The following is a 17,738-nucleotide window of genomic DNA, read 5'->3' on the forward strand; positions in this document are numbered from 1 at the left end:
GAAATTAATAGATATTAATAAAAATTTATTTAAAGGAAAAAGGGCCAATATTCACAGAAAATGTTTTTGTAGTAGAAATGAGGTGGAAGTTTTTTGATCCCTGGAAATTAGGGAATGACTAAACAAATTGTGATAAATGAATACAAAAGATTATTACTGTTTAAAGAAACAACTAATATTGAGAACACAGGAACATAAGGAATGAATTAAGCAGAACCAAGAAAATAATACACACAATGATTGTAACAGTGTAAATTAAAGAACAACAACAAAAACTGAAACTGAATCTTGCATAATTTAAATTACCAAACTTGAGCCCAAAGAAGAGAGATGAGAATGAAATTGCCTTCTTTCATTGCAAAGGTAGAAGACTATGGATATGGAATAGATATATTGTTGGACTTAATGTGTTGTTTAGTTTTGTTGAATTTCTTTTCTTTTTTATTCTTTGTTATAAGAACAGCTCTCTGGATAGACAAGAAGTGTTATTTTGAAAGTAAAATAATATTAAAACAAAAGCTATCAATTAAAATGTAAAAAAGTTTCCAAGTAAAATAATTTGTTTCCTTTGTTTTGTTTCTTTGTATACTATGAGAATGCCTCAAATGCTTCTCTTAAGTTGAAAATGAAAAAAGTTTTCTTTCATCGATGATTAGGCTCAGGTTTAGAGGATGTTATTTTCATTTTTATCTTGCGAATCTTTACTTTTCAGAATATTATTATTCTGTCTCTTCTATATTACTCATATTTATTGCTATTATTTTTCTCTCATATTTGAAGACAGTTATCCTTAATACTTGCAAGAAAGTGTTTGTTATGGAAACTGTAAAATTTGACCAACATCCCATCTTCCATGTCAGTTGCTTTCCCAATTCAATTTATAAACATTTGTTAAGCACCTACTATGTGCCGGGCATTATGCTAAGCAGGAAGATACAAATTTTTAAAACAGAACCTGCTTTTAAGGAGCTTATAATCTAATAGGGGAAACAACACATAAAAAGAGGCAGCAAAGCAGAGGGGCTGGCAAGACAAAAGGGTTAGCTGGCACTGGGATCTTGTTCCATGGAGTTGAAAAGAGGCAGAGCAGCAGATGCAGAATGGAGTCATGTTTTTATTTTTAGAAATTCATGTACACTTTTAACACTGTTGCCTTTTATTTCTTTTGTGGCAAATTTTCTTTCACCATCTTTTATGTTCCAGATATGTAGTCTGTCTCTTAAAAAATGTCTAACTTGTTGTAGAGATATACTTTTATGAGCTCAATTTTTCCTGGTCTTTTTTTCCTTTTTTATTATTCTGAATTGAGAGCTCTAAATTAAAGCTATTCTTTATTTCTATTAAAAAATTCCTAATTCTTTTTAACCCTTGTGCTGATTTAAAATCTCTAGGGAATATAAAAAACTCTCTGTCATCAGATAATAATTTCTGAATAAGTTGAGAAACTCTAAGAGTAGTCATTAATGGTTGTTGATAAGTTGCAAGGAGATTTGCAATGGAGCTCTACAGGGATCTGAGCTTCCCTCTGTGCTATTTACAATTTTATTAATACCTTAGATAAAGGCATAAATGTCATCCCAATCAAAACTGCCAATGATCCAAAGCAGGGAAGGAGAAGTACCACAGTGAATGGCTAAGTCAGGATCTAAGATTTGATAAATTAAAACCACTTATTTAAATATACTATAGAATTGTATAGGGATAAATATAAAGTTTGATAAATAAAATTTGAAAGATGTTTGGTTAGATGACGGTTTGCCTGAAAAAAGGCCTTGTTAGCTAGATAGTTTACAAACTCAGTGAGTTCACAGAGCCATATGGCATCCAAAAAAAAGTAATGTGGGACTATGTTAGGAGAGAGAGATAAGTTTCTAAGAATAAGGAGATACTAGCTCTGCTATACTCTGCCTTGGTAAGACTACATCAGGTGTATGTGTTTAAGATGATGCACCTGGGCTTAGGAAAGGTATTGATTAAGTGGCAAACTTCCAGAGAAAGACACCTAGAATGGGGAAAGTCCATGCCACGTGAGAATCAACTAAAAGAAGTAAGGATGTTTGGCCTGTAAAATAGAAAACTTGTAAATAGCTATTTTCAAACATATAAAGGGCTGTTGTATGCAAAAATATATAATCAAAATTTTCTATTTTGTAGTCAACAGTAATCTCTAGTTCTTCTTTGGTCATTAATTCCTTCCTCTTCCACGGGTCTGAGAGGTAAACTATCCTATGCTCTTCCAATTTATTTATAATCTCATTCTTTATGCCTAGATCATGAACCCATTTTGATCTTATCTTGATGTACGGTGTTAAGTGTGGGTCAATGCCTAGTTTCTGCCATACTAATTTCTAATTTTCCCAGCAATTTTGTCAAATAATGCATTCTTATCCCAAAAACTGGGGTCTTTGGGTTTGTCAAACACTAGATAATTAAAGTTATTGGCTGTTTTGTCCTTTGATCCTAACCTATTCCATTGATCAACTAGTCTATTTCTTAGCCAATACCAGATGGTTTTAGTAACCACTGCTTTATAATATAATGTTAGATCTAGTACAGCTAGGCCACCTTCATTTGATTTTTTTTTCATTAATTCCCTTTAAATTCTTGACCTTTTGTTTTTCCATATGAACTTTGTTGTTATTTTTTCTAGGTCATCAAAATAGTTTTTGGGAAGTCTGAGTGGTATAGCACTAAATAAATAGATTAGGTTAGGTAGTATTGTCATCTTTATTATATTTGCTCGCCCAATCCAAGACCATTTAATATTTTTCCAGTTGGTTAGGTCAGACTTAATTTGTGTGGAAAGTGTTTTGTAGTTTTGCTCATAAAGTTTCTGATTTTCCCTTGGCAGATAGATTCCTTTTTTTTTTTTAATAGCCTTTTATTTACAGGATATATGCATGGGTAACTTTACAGCATTAACAATTGCCAAGCCTCTTGTTCCAAGGCAGATAGATTCCTAAATGTTTTATACTATCAGTAGTTACTTTAAATGGAATTTTTCTTTGTAACTCTGACTGTTGGATTTTGTTAGTGATATATAAGAATGCTGATGACTTATGTGGGTTTATTTTATACCCACCAACTTTGCTAAAGTTGTGGATTATTTCTAATAACTTTTTAGTAGAATCTCTGAGGTTCTCTAAGTATACCATTATGGTATACTTAGAGATGTATAAGTATAAGTATAAGTATATAGTATATAGTATAAGTATAAGTATACCAGCAAAGAGTGATAATTTGGTTTCCTCATTTCCTATTCTTATTCCTTTAATCTCTTTCTCAGCTCTTATTGCCAAAGCTAGCATTTCTATGTATGCAAAAATATAAAGACGAAAATTTAGGTTCAAAATAATGGAAAATTTCCTAATAATTAGATGTCTACACATAAAGGCAATATAACAATTATCAGTTATGTTGTAGCAAGAATTCCTTTTCAGCTATGGGTTGACTACTTAAGTGCCAAAATTCTTTAAAGCTTGAAATATTATGACATTTATATCTATCAAAAAACCTTGGACACTTCTTCAAAAGCCATGGTAACAGGCAAACTCAAGTTTCCCTACTATCTTTATGTCCAAATTTCAAATCTGACTCTTTGAAATTATAAAAAAAAATTCACCAAGACACAATTGGTACAGCAGAATTTACAGAGGAGAAGATGAAAGAGAAAATATCAAGATTGGAGCTCCTCTGCAATTGTTCCACGATCACACCAGAATGGCCCTCAATGACAAGGACCAGCAAAATTGTCTATCCTCTTGGGAAATCCTTCACCAACAATTGAGCTGCTTGTATTTTTATTGATAATCATATCTTTCAATGTCTTCATATAGTCTTTTTTAATTTTTAAAATTATTTTTCTTTATTAGCCAGTAATATTTATTGAATGCATAAGATGTGGAAAACTTGGATAGGAAACATAAGGTAATCACTCTGGATAAACAGCTTATTTTCTTTTTTTTATTTTTTTTTATTTAATTAACTTTTTATTGACAGAACCCATGCCAGGGTAATTTTTTACAACATTATCCCTTGCACTCACTTCTGTTCCGATTTTTCCCCTCTCTCCCTCCACCCCCTCCCCCAGATGGCAAGCAGTCCTATACATGTTAAATAGGTTACAGTATATCCTAGATATAATATATGTGTGCACAGGGAGAATTGGATTCAGAAGGTATAAATAACCCGGGAGGAAAAACAAAAATGCAAGCAGTTTACATTCATTTCCCAGTATTCTTCTTTGGGTGTAGCTGCTTCTGTCCATCCTTGATCAACTGAAACTAAGTTAGATATTCTCTTTGTTGAAGAAATCCACTTCCATCAGAATATATCCTCATACAGTTTTGTTGTTGAGGTATATAATGATCTCCTGGTTCTGCTCATTTCACTCAACATCAGCTCATGTAAGTCTCTCCAAGCCTCTCTGTATTCATCCTGCTGATCATTTCTTACAGAACAATAATATTCTATAACATTCATATATCACAATTTACTCAACCATTCTCCAATTGATGGGCATCCATTCATTTTCCAGCTTCTAGCCACTACAAACAGGGCTGCCACAAACATTTTGGCACATACAGGTCCCTTTCCCTTCGTTAGTATCTCTTTGGGATATAAGCCCAGTAGAAACACTGCTAGATCAAAGGGTATGTAGTTTGATAACTTTTTGAGCATAGTTCCAAATTGCCCTCCAGAATGGCTGGATATGTTCCCAACTCCACCAACAATGTATCAGTGTCCCTGTTTTCCCACATTCCCTCCAACATTCCGCATTATCTTTCCCTGTCATTCTAGCCAAACGGCTTATTTTCAATGAAATTATTCCCAAGGTCATTATGTTGAGGCATTAAGGAATCAGAACAGGGTAGAGGATGGAGCTGAGGACTTGGAAAAAATCTGAAAATAATCCTTTTGTACAAACATCAAAATAATGGTACCCATAAATAATCAGCAAAGAGCATTAAAACCTGCAATGTTCTGAAAAAGAAATACCCTAAATATGTTATTTATTTTTCATTAGAAAATGTAGAAGAACATAGAAAACAAGGACTTTTCTGCCTAAGCATTAGTCAAGCATGGCTACAATCAAGAGGGTTAGGATGATGAAAAGTAACAGAGTCTCCATTACTCTAGCTCTCAGATTCCCCATATGAACAATGAAATTGGATTAATTATATCCAAGGTACTTTTCAGTTCTAAATCATAAAAGTTGCCCCTGGAAAATATTGATCACTATAATTTAGAAATACCAAACAAAATCAGGAGAAATAAAAACCAAATTCCCAGGTTCTTAGAGGGATTTTAAGAATTACAAAGAAACACAAAGTTATTTTCTTACTTTTCTTTTCTATTGCACAACTGGCGGGCTGTGTATTGATCTCCATAGTCAATCAGATGCAGTTGTCGGGAAAAAATAGTCACTCTATTACCAATAAACAAATCTTGTAGATGCACACTCTCATATGGAGTTCTCTTCAGAAAGACACGATGATTCTTTAAATCATGCTGTGATGAAAAAAAATTTTAGTTAGCAAATTGCAAAATGTCATATAACTTGGCAATTAAATTTTTAATTGTTTTCTCTGAGAAAGACTATATATTTTTACTTAAATTATAAAATCCAGATAGAATATGTTATTGGCCCATTTTGAAGCATAATTCTTAAGTGAAATGTTCTTCTATTTAATTTTTTAAAGGCAGGAAACTTTTCAACAATATTGAAATGTTTCTTCTAGAAAAAAATTTTTGTGGTTAATTCAACCTTTTAATGATAGTCAACTGTTTATTTTTAACATAATAAAACTCTGTTGTTGTTGTTTAATATAGATATAGCTTCCCTGTCTACACACACACACACACTTACATTATATCATTAGCCAGTTTTTTGAAAACATGACTTTAAGTAAAAAACAAAAACAAAAAACAAACCCCCCAAAAAATCATAGGGGAAATTAGTTCCCTTGGACCAATGTTATAAAAGGGGAATTGGCCAAAGGAAACTTCAAGAATTTGATGTGTAGAAATTCTGATATATTTGTGATGTTAGAAGGATTTGGCTAGAAACCAGAGAGTATCTGGACTCTAAGTGAGGGAAACCTGAATTCAAATCCTGCCTCAGAAGGTATTAGCTGTGTGCACCTGGACAAATCATGGCTTTTCACTTCCTTTGTATCCTCAATTTAGCACAGTGCCGGGGAAACATTTAATAAATGCTTATGCAGTGGTTCTCAAAGTGTGGTGCAGTGAATCCTGGAGGGTCTCTGAAATCCTTTCAGAGGGTCTACAAATTCAAAATTAGTTTTTTTTCTATTTATGATAAATATCTATTATGTAACCCATATAAACAAAAACTCTTTGGACATATTCTCAGTAGTTGTTAACACCATAAAGATACTGAGAAAAAGAGTTTGAGAACCACTGGCTTATTGACTTACTGATTATATTTACCCTTTGTCAGATTCATTTGCCTCACATATAAATATAGGGATAATTAACAGAAATACCTACTCTATAGGGTGAGGATCAAATGAGGTCCATTATGTAAAACATTGAGGATATTATTAAGAAACTACGATGTTAGGCAACATTATATTCCTGTATGCTTACTTTTATAAAACTTGATTTTGTCTACACTATAAAGCTAAGAGGTTTTTATATGTAATTTTCATTTTGTAGAAATTTTAATAGATTAATGTATAAAATAAAAATTGTTCTATTTTACTATGAATAAAGAATAGAAACATTTACCATTTCAACAGATCCATCCACAGGGTAATATAAAAGGTCATAACGTCGCAGAAGTGAAGCATTTGGATCATACCATTCTACCACAAAAACGTATCGCTCAGCAACATTCTGAAAAAGAATGATTTTAGAATTTTAATACTCACCCTGAAAGATACTATTACTTACTATATCATATGGAGCACAATCAAGTAGAAAATGTTTTCAAAACACAAAACCCTAGTTGGAGATGGTCTTTTTCTCCTTGGAAGAAAGAAAATTGTGTGTGTGTGTGTGTGTGTGTATGTGTGTGTGTGTGTGATTATGGCACTTCACCTACAGGTGGGCCCAAAGCCTGAGACCAGCCTTTCAGCCTTTGCAGGTCTGTGAGTCTATGGTAAATAAATAAATGTGTGTGTGTGTGTGTGTGTATATATTTGTATGTGTGTATATATATACCCATACATGAAAGGACAACACTCAGGGTAGGTAGGATATGAAAGGCAATTACCTCGCCCTCTGAGCTTAGATCACACGCATCCACATGTAAGTGTGTATATATGTGGTTAAAAAATTATTCAAGTATCATGGATTTTATTAAAAATTAATAGTAAGGAGAGAGGGAGAATTTGAAACTAAGAATTTAAACTGAATTATTTAAAAACAAAAATTTATATTAAGAACACATGCACAATTATTTTCCTCTATGTCACTATCATACCATATTTAATATGGATTCTCTCTGTGTGTACACAGAGAAGAGAAAAATCAGGAGTAAGTGCTCCATTGGATGGATGGATGGATGGATGGATCTGGAGCAGAAATCAGGAAGACCCTGTCTGATACTTTATCTACACATGAGCTGCGTGACCTTGTTCAAGTCAATTAACCTCTTTCTGAACCAGCAACTGTTATCTCAGGGTTGTTGTGAGGATAAAATAAAATAATATTAAATTGTTTTGGAAACCTTAAGTGGTATATAAATGCCAGCTATTATTATAACTATTATTGGAAACATGATTACTGTCTTCGAATGTCTTTTAAGAATTACCATGTTGACCAGGCAATCACTCAGATTCATCAAGTTAAAATTAAATGATAACTTGCATCCATGTCCCAGTGGCAACCATCAAATGCCAAGAACACAACAGGAAACTCCCTAACCCTTATGCCAACCTCACCCCTGTATGCTGAGTGGATCTCCTTGGACACAATATGGGAGGACACAGATAACTACAGTACTGTTTCTTACACATGGGCTGCAATATGCACTGCTGAAGAGAATGCTTGTATCTAGGAAATCATAGCTGAATTAGAATACAGGAAAATCACATGTACGAGAGATTATTCTACTTGGTCCCAGAAGACAGAACTAGGACCAGTAAGAGAAAGTGATAAAATAAGAAGAGATTTTAGCTCAATGTAAGGAAAAAGATGCTAAGGAGACAAGACCCATACGGAGGAAGAGTTCTGCCACCTGAAAGTATATTCTCACTCCTGGAGGAGTTTCACAGCCACAGAAGTTCATGGAAGCACTTGAATCTCTAGGTATGTCTTACAAGTCCAACTTGAACACCCTCAGAATGTTCCCTAAACCTATCTGAGAACATCCATTCTCCTTTTCCACCCAGTAGCAGCAATAGATGCACAATCATGTACTTTCACCTCTACACTACACCTAGGGCACAAGGAATATCCAAGGAAACTCAAAGAAAATGTGCAAAACTCCCAGTCACCAAGAGAGATAGTAGAAAAGATGACACTGATACGGGAGCAAAGGCACTAGAGAGGCTCAAATGAAGCTTCATTCATGGTCAAGAATTAGTCTGGAGATGCTTGACTAAGATGGAAAAAAAATGCAAGATCCTAGCCTCCTATTTTACTTCCAAGCTTTTCCATTTTCTTTGGGAAGGACAAAGAGCATCTATCACTCATTCCCTCTAATGACTTTCAAAACATTCATATAAATCCCTTATTTTGAATGTTTTAGATATTTCTCTTCTTCTTCCTTTCTCTACCCCAAATACAATCTAAAATGATGATTTGCAGTTGATTAGGATTTGCATTTTAATTAATAAAAACTTATGTTGGGTTTTTGTTTTGTTTTGTTTTTTAGTATTAAGACAAAATCTGAAGGTCTGTTATGTGCAAGCTACAGTATGGTTGTTCACTAATCTACCATACTTTTTCTTCTAACACATTTAACATCACCCACCTTTTTAAGAAGCTCCAGCAGCACTAAGGAGTTTCTTTTTCATAATTTGATGCTGACAGCATGTTACTTGGAAGTCTAGTATCTCCCAATTGGTCATATTTATTTTATCAGACTTTGTGATGCTATGAAATTGGGAAAGATTTCCCATAGGAGATAGCCACTGAGCAATTTTTGAAGGAAGCCACAAATTCTACAAGATAAATCAATATTGTATATAGGCATAGATATACATATACCCACATTTGTATTTTATGTATATAAATTTGCATATAAAAATCATCAATAGAATATACATTTGAGAGAAATGATTATTTTTCTCTTATGTTAATAACCAATTACTATTGAGGAGATCCAGGATGTTTTCCTTTCCTATTTCTTCATTCTCTACTCAACCAAATCAGTCTATGAAGAACTGATCTAGCAATATATTGCATCTTGTTCAGACTCCATTCAACCGGGGAAGCCCAATCACAGTTAATTAACATGGGGAGAGGAGACATTCATCCTTCCAAGGACATGTAAGTGTCAATAGGCCACTGTGATCCAGTGGCTTATGAAAAATAGCCAAATAATCACCCTTTTATTAATTATTTGCTAGTCATAATTAATAAAATGATTAATTATTCAGAAATTATGGGTAGTTAACTTTTTATACCTCACTCATATATACATTTGTATATATATTCACACATACATATATACATTTTTTATATTTATATATATGCATATCTTTGTATTTATATATAAATACAAATGTGTATACATAAATAGTATACATATATAAACATAGGGCTATGTGGGGAGAGGGAATACATACACAAAAAAAATGTGCATATCTCCAAGTGAGGAGGAAGGAGTAATTATACCACTCACAGAAGACCACTCACACAAAGAAACTAAGGGACAAAAGACAGAACATTTAAACCCTTTCTTTGGCAGTAAAAAGTCATGTTCAACAGTTTCTAAATGTTCATTAGAAAAAAAAAAAGATCTATTTTATTATTTCATTTTCCTCAAGAAACATGTGTTAAGCATCAACAGTACGCTAGGCCTAAAAAGAAAAGGATGTTCAAGAAGCATCAAACCCAATAGAATTATACAACTACCAAGATCTTTCAAAGAACAATCTGTGTCAGAAAGTTTCTAACAACAAAGCCAAACAGTAAATGCCTAAAAACACCACAAAACCCACAAAGGTAAAATGAGTCACCTTCATTAAATACAAAAAGAACTTTTACACAAAGAGTCCATTCTAAAGGGAAGTAAGAAGATCCTGACAATGGGGTTGCTAAGCTTTTAAGTGTGATCAATTTGGCTTCAAATTGGAAGGTGAGTCATGGGTGTGATACTCAGTAGGGGTGTGCCATATTTTTTTTTCTTTAGTGCAGTTTTGAAGAATAAAAGGGAAACAAGCAAAGAAGAAAGATTCTGGAAGAAGAGAGAGGCAGGAATTGAGGTTTGGCTATTCTGCCAGTGAAAAAGATCAGAGGGATGCTGTGGGAAGCCAGTTTGGAATACCTGGACATATCTGGGAGGCAAGGATGGTGAGCTCCTTTTAATCTGAATAGAAACTAGATGAAAATATCTGCAGGGGGTTTCAAACAAAATTCTACAAAGTCTAGAAGTTTATAGATGTATTAACTGCTCTGTAAGCCCTCAAACCAGAATCCTGAGCAAACAGCCTGGGGAGAAATTTGTTTTGGAAGGATTTCAAAGTGGATTTGCAAAGTAAAATTATACTTCACTTGTTGTAGAGTTTGTCAATATTAATACATTCTTCTCATTTCATATATGAAGGAACTAAGAAAAAACTCACTCATCTGGCTCCCTCAGCTACACACTGGGAAGCCAAGACAAAATTCAATTATGCTGCCTCCTAACCCAATCATCTTTCCATCATATCATTTTCACTGCTTTACAACTTAAGTTGTGACTGGTGCCATTCAAAAGTGTAGCTAAATCAATTATGCCTAGGAATTTTAAACCTTTCTATCTTGATTCAGTTTGTTTCCACAACACTAAAGAGAAAACAATAATTCACATTTGTATAGGGTGTTAGAATACTTTCCCTATAATGAACCTATGAAATAGTTTGTGCAAATGTTATTATTCCCATTTTTCAGAGGTAGTGCTGAATATTCATATAGCTATTTTACCTGCATGATGATAATCTGATGACTATTACAGACAGATACCCTACATAGGCACAACACACTTATTAAGAAGAATCACAACTGCAGACAGTGTCTCTATGGGAAATACCCAGCCTTTAGGTAGATGGTATGCCTTCCACATACTGTTTCACTGATAAAAAATTTTGACACAAGGGCTTTTATTTTTCTTCATCAAATAATTACTCTAATTTTCTTCATCAAATGGTTTTATGATTTTAAGGATTTCAGAGAACTCTTCTTCAATTGAACACAAGATTCCACAGTACATATGTTTGATTCTGAATTTGCTTCATCCAATACACTAGTCCTGTCTAAAAATCATGGTAATAAAAGAAAAAAGTGTCTTTTAAAATACAGTATATTAAAGGAGATTTCTAGTCAGACAATCTCAACTATGAGCCACTTTTTCAATAGTATAAATTTTATATACATATATTTACATATACTTGTGCATGTGTATGTATGTATATTTATATGGTATACACAGTGATTGTTAACTTTAAAAAGGCACAGATTATACAGATTTTTCCTTTTATCCTGAAAACATTTTTATTAATTGCTTCAAAAAGTTAATAGGTATCAAACGTAGTCTAAGACAATTAATGTGATAATCTTCTTGAAATATCCTGACTAGATGAATTTAGATATGATGCTAACTGAGAAAGAAAATTTCTGGACATGAAGTACTGGCCATGACATAGTTTTCCTAACATTTCATGGTTAAAGCTGCACAATCAACTGAAATTAATTGAAACATATTTCAAAATATTCAGTATATGTTAAATATTGCAATCTTTTAATCAATGAATAAATAACTTTTCTATCTATGTCTGGGCTACTCCCTACTATCCAAAAATATTCTTTCCATCTCTGTATGTGCCCCATTGTCTCCTCTGACACTGCCACCATTCTGATGTAGGTCCTCATTAGAACGGCCCCAGTAGGACCTTTGTCAGTAGCTAATTGCAGGGGGCAGACAAACAGGCTGCTGTTGCCCACCAGGACAGGTGCAGGGGGCTTGGGTTGTGATAAACAGGATGTGGTTATCTACTCATCCAGGTGCACAGAGCTTGGATTCTGGCAAACAGGATGCAGGAGCTTGGGTGATACTATATCTGCATTTTTTGTTTTTGACAAGTTCTGACCAATGGTTAAGGAGTAAACATCCCCCTTGCGGGGGTCTAATCAATGGCTTGAGAATAAACATATACCTTTCCCTTGGGAGGAGAGAATCCTTTCCTATTCCTATAAGTTTGCAGTCCAAATTACCTCCTCCAATCAACCAGTCCCCTCATGCTGCTTGGCTCCATTGACCTTTACAACAATTAAGTCCTAATTGGTGTAGTGGACAGAGCACCAAACTGAAGTCAGGAGGACCTGCTGGTGGGTCTGCCTGCTCCAAGTCTTTCCCAGTCCAATCTATACTCCATTTAACCACCAAAATTATTTTCCTAAAGTACAAGTCCAACCATGTCATCCTTTTAAAAAAAAAACTCAGTAAACTCCAGTGATTCCCTGCACCTCTGGAATCAATCAATCAATAAATGTTTATTAAATATCAACTATGTGCCAGGCACTGTGCTAAGTGCTGGGGATATAAAAAGGCAAAAGACAGTTCCCGTCCTCAAAGAGCTAACAATCTAATGCAAACAAAATTATACAAAGCAACCTGTACATAGGATAAATAGGAAATAATTAAGAGGGGAGACACTAGAATTAAGAAAATCAGCAAAGGCTTCCGACAGAAGGTGGGCTTTTAGCTGTAGCTTAAAGGAAGCCAGGCAGTTCAGGAGTCAGAGGGGAGGAGAGGGCCATCCGGGATAGCCAGAGAGAATGTCCCAAGTCTAGAGATGGAGCATCTTGTTCATCAAACCACCAAGAGGCACTAGAATTAAACCCTTCCTATTTTGTGTTGCAAGCAGATGAAACAAGAGACACAGCTAAACTGTATTTCTGATCACCTATGTTGGGAAAAACACTATTATGGAGAATGTAACATGCGGCAAACCTTCTAATGGCAATGTCACACATCACGAGAAATGCTGAATGCAACTGACAGCTCCCCCCTGTAGAGGGCTGCAGATAGTGGGGGAACTTTGGGTGAAGTTTTAGACCCTTCAGTCTAGAGGAAACCTGCAGACAATATCTGGTTTGGCTCCCCATTTTCCCTCGGGTGTTCTCACCTTTTCTGAGAAGTTAGGGAGGGCATGACCACCGAGTTCTTCTTGAAACAAGGATACTTACAACAAGGTGTTAGCTCAGGGGAATTAATGAGACAATGATTCTCTGGTTGACATATGCTCAGTACTTAGCATGGTGATGTAAAAGTTCTCTAGTTCTAGGTCAGCATATTCAACACGCTGTAATGATGTAATTGTAATAGGGTATATGAAAACTGGGGACAGGCAGTCAGACAGAAGTCAGGCTCTCCGACTGCTGGATGAGACTGGGTCAGACTATGACAGACACAGACTGTGTAAGAGACAATAAAGGACTCTATTCTTGTCCATTCTTGTGGTGTCTATCCTGCTGAGACCAAGCCCCTTCCAAAGGAAGGATATCTGCTATAGATCTTTATCATCCCCTTGCCAACCCCAAAGCCTGGTTGTAATATATGGACTAGCTTTCTGGAGGTCCTGGGGAATAGCCTGAGTCCTTGGCCTTAGTGGAGAAGTGATGAAGGCAGGAGAGCCACCATGAGGCTGGTCAAAGATGGAATGTCTCATTTCCAGTCCCTCTCAGACCTTATATACCTTAGTATAATTACACCATTACAGCACACTAAGTGTGAACTAGAGAACTATTACATCACCATACTAAGTCTTAAGTATAGATGTGAACTAGAGAATCACCATCTCATCAACTTTGTTTCAATTATACTTCTCCAGAGTTTCGGCCCTCTACACCTGATTACTCCCATCATCTCTCTCCTTGGAAAAGTGACCAGATAGCTGACTGGATCCTCTGTAAGTTTTCTAAACACCACTGGGTTGTCACCCAGAAGGCCAATCCTTTTTTTCCCTCCCTAACTCCTTTTCTATTCCAGGAGTCGGACTCAGACACAATCTACTAATCCATACATAAGGATCCCTGTGAGCCACACACTGACTTGGTTTTAAAATGTAATGTTATGTCTTTTACTATGATTTTATTAATTTTGCTCTATGTCTATTATTTGTTTATTTGTTTGTTATTTGTAGTGTGTTTTTTTAAGTATTTCCCAATTACATTTAATCTGGTTCAGACTGCTCTATTCTACTGATCAAGGTGGTTGCTCTATACCATCTCTTTCTGCAAGACTCCCATAATGTCTCATCTCTCCATCCTCATTGCTGAAAATTTCAACTTGTGCTTTTAAAAGTGATCAAGATCATTCACTTCAACCTTTCTTTTCCCCTTCACAATTCACAACCTCTAGCCATCACCTCTCAGGATGAGGGTCCTTGCCTCCTACACATACCCTCAGCCCCAATCCCTCCACTCTTCTCTGGAAGACTCCCTTCAGTTTTGTGCCTTCTCTAGATAAGCTTTTATCTCATACTCTTTTTCTTTTGCCTTAAAATCTTCCCAAATCCCCCAGCCTTAAAAACAAAAAACCCCTCACTTCACCTTTTGCTGTTGTTCAGCTGTTTCAGTCATATCCAACTGTTTGGGACCCTATTTAGAGTTTTCTTGACAGAGACACAAGATTCTCTAGCTCATTTTACAGATGAGGAAACTGAGGCAGACAGGGTGAAGGCCTTGCCTGTTAGTAAGGGTCTGAGGTCAGATTTGAATTCAGCTCTTCCTGAAAGGCTGGGCATTTTATCCACTGAGCTGTCTCAATTGTCTTATAAAAGACATAGGATTATAGAAACTAGGTCCCTCCTTGCTTGTGGATATTTTTTCTTTGATAAATTTAAATCTTATATTTTTTTATATTAAAAATTGTGTATTCTGAATAACACCCATAGCTTGCTTTACCTACAAATCTCATCCATTTAATTAGCAAGCTAAGTATTTACTTTTTTGCAACAGATTTTTATCTTCCTCCTTTAAAAGAGGTCCATACTTGTTCACTGGACTTGAAATCAGCAGGTACTCCTCCTCATTTTATAAGAAACCTCCAGAAAATGAAGATTGCATTTGGGAGAGCAACTTCTAAAAAGTTCAGAAGATGTTATCTTTTGGCCAGCTGGGACCAGGATATGAAGGGAATCCAAATTCCTTAAGGGGGAACCATAGTGTGCACAAGGCCTTGCCTGGAGTCCACCTCTTGCTGACTGAGTGATCTTAGTCAAGTTTCTTAACCCTCTGTGTCTCAGTTTCCTCATCTGTCAAATGGGAAGAAAATGCCCAACCCCTCCAGTACCTCTGCTAAATAAATCCTAAGTGGGGTCACAAAGGGTTGGACAGGAACCAAACAGATGAACCCCACCAAAGAAGGCAACATGTCCTTTGTGTACAAGCAATTACATTCCAGCTGGCCAACATAAATTAGCACTTCCTGAGCATTTGTTTGATAATTAAGCAACAAGTCTGAAATCAGCTACATGATTCAAATCCACGGTGTCAGAGCACAGCACAGCTTAGTAATTTACCTTCTATACATTAAAAGAAAGGGAATAATTTGGGACAATAAGAAATGTTGCTTTTTATCTTGACTTGTTTTGCATCTTTTTGTTTGTTTTGGTGCACCCCAGGATATGCTAAAAACCCTGTTCTTTACTCATTTTTCACACATGCAAAAATCTGGAGCCAATGTTTTGTCTAAGAGATTAGCCAATGTCTAAGAGATAACAAGGTTTTCAAAGGGGGAACTGTGGCCCTCAGGGTAGAAGACAATTGGAGGGAATGCAAGAAAGTTCCCAGGGTATCCCACAGGACACAGAGAGCTGATTGATGGAGGTTCTTTCCCTCTCTCCCACCTCTCTTCTAGGGCTGACCTGCAGGAGCAGCAATAGGGACAGAAAGGCTGAGTCAGGGTTTTGGGAAGCCAGAGGAGAGCAGGAGAAACACCGAGCCAGAAGCCTGGGAAGCAAGAGCCCCCTGAGGCTGAGCGGGGCCCAGAGGCAGCAGCGGGGGACCACGGCAAGTGGCTGGGGAAGCCTGGCACACTCTGGAAGAACAACAGTGTCAGAGGAGACTACCTCCCTCCAGAGGCTGAGGCATACACTCATCAACCACCTGCTGTGCCCTGGGCACCAGGACAGGCTCAATTCCAAAAGGGTCATGCTCCACTCCTCAGGATCTCTGCTCTCTCCCATTATTCAATCAAGCTCTGCTCTCCAAGTTAGTAGCTCTCAGATATGCTCACTCCAAGTAAAATCATGTAATAAGTCATATGAACATCTTTTTATCTATTATCATGAGCTTTGGATTCAATTTAGATCAAAAGCCATTCTTTTAAGTAAGAAATATCAAAGAATTTTAACATACAACAAAATAAAACAATAATACAATAATATACAGATACATGACTACACATAAAATGAAATTGATAGATCTTGCCTGTTTTATTTTCAGTATTAAAAGTCTCCATATTTAGATAGATATATACACTAAATTTGATTATGCTTTCTGTTTATCAGTAAAATATCATTCAGTCTTATGACTTTTTATTTTTATGTCAAGTTAATCTAGGTTGTTAATCTGGGATCTTTTTTTGATAACTGTATTGTGATATAATTGGTTTCCTTCACAAACCTATATATTTTATCTTCTGCATTTAAAAAAATTATTCTGGGAAGGAATATACAGCCTTCTCCAGACTCTACATGACACAAAAATGATTGAGAACCAGAAATCTTAGAGATTGAACAAATTTAAATTCCTTGCATTTTAATGTAGCACCCCTTCAGCTTCAAATATATTTAAGGGCAATTAACCCAATCAACTAATTAAGTCAACCAAAAAAGATGTGCTGATCACAAATATTTACATGCTCAGAATGATCCCTGGTATAGGAAATACCCCTCCCCAAAAAAAGTCACAATACCTACTATCATGAAATTTCTAAATCAGCTGGGCAAATTCTTATGATAAACATGAAAAACAGCCAAAAATATAAAAGGAGGCAATGAAGTACAAAGTTGGAGGGAGGGGAACTTGGCTTTATGGAAATAGCACTGTAGAGGGCAGGAGATAGTGGAGGAACTCTGGGTAAGGTATAAATAAGATCCTTCACCCCAGAGGGAACCTGCTGACAATGTCTGGTTTGGCTCCCCACCTCCCTTTGGTACTCTCCCTTTTCTGAGAAGTCAAGGAGGGCATGACTACCTGTGTTCTACTTGAAGCAAGGGATACTTGTAGTAAGAGGCTTTTACATATCAATAGCAGGGTGCTGCTTATAGTAAGCACTTGCTCAGTGTGATGTGATGATATAATGGTTGGGACATGTTTAGTGTGCTATAATGATATAATCTTACTGAGGTATTTAAGGGATGGGAGGACTGAAAATGAGGACACTGCATCTTTGGCCATCCTCATGAGTCTCCTGCCTTCTTTACTCCTCCACTAAGACCAAGGCTGGTCCCAAGATCCTCCAGAGAGCTAGTTCCATACGGTATATTTTGGTACCCCGATTTTGGGGCTCCAGAAAGCACACTACATTTTGGTGACCGAACAGGGACCTCCAGAAG

At 35.9% G+C, this 17,738-nt stretch overlaps 1 protein-coding gene across 1 annotated transcript in view; it reads right to left on the reverse strand.

Moving 5' to 3' along the window:
• The window catches only part of NME7 (NME/NM23 family member 7), a 150,799-nt gene that overhangs the window by 113,268 nt on the left and 19,793 nt on the right, over positions 1-17,738 (reverse strand). The window contains exons 2-3 of the mRNA XM_012547661.3: positions 6,754-6,861; positions 5,345-5,511 (exon numbers count right to left, since the gene is read on the reverse strand). Of these exons, the coding sequence (XP_012403115.2) occupies positions 5,345-5,511; positions 6,754-6,861 (275 nt within the window). The remainder of the gene's footprint in view (positions 1-5,344; positions 5,512-6,753; positions 6,862-17,738) is intronic.

This window comes from Sarcophilus harrisii, chromosome 4 (genome assembly GCF_902635505.1).
Source record: "Sarcophilus harrisii chromosome 4, mSarHar1.11, whole genome shotgun sequence".
Lineage (NCBI taxonomy): Eukaryota > Metazoa > Chordata > Mammalia > Dasyuromorphia > Dasyuridae > Sarcophilus > Sarcophilus harrisii.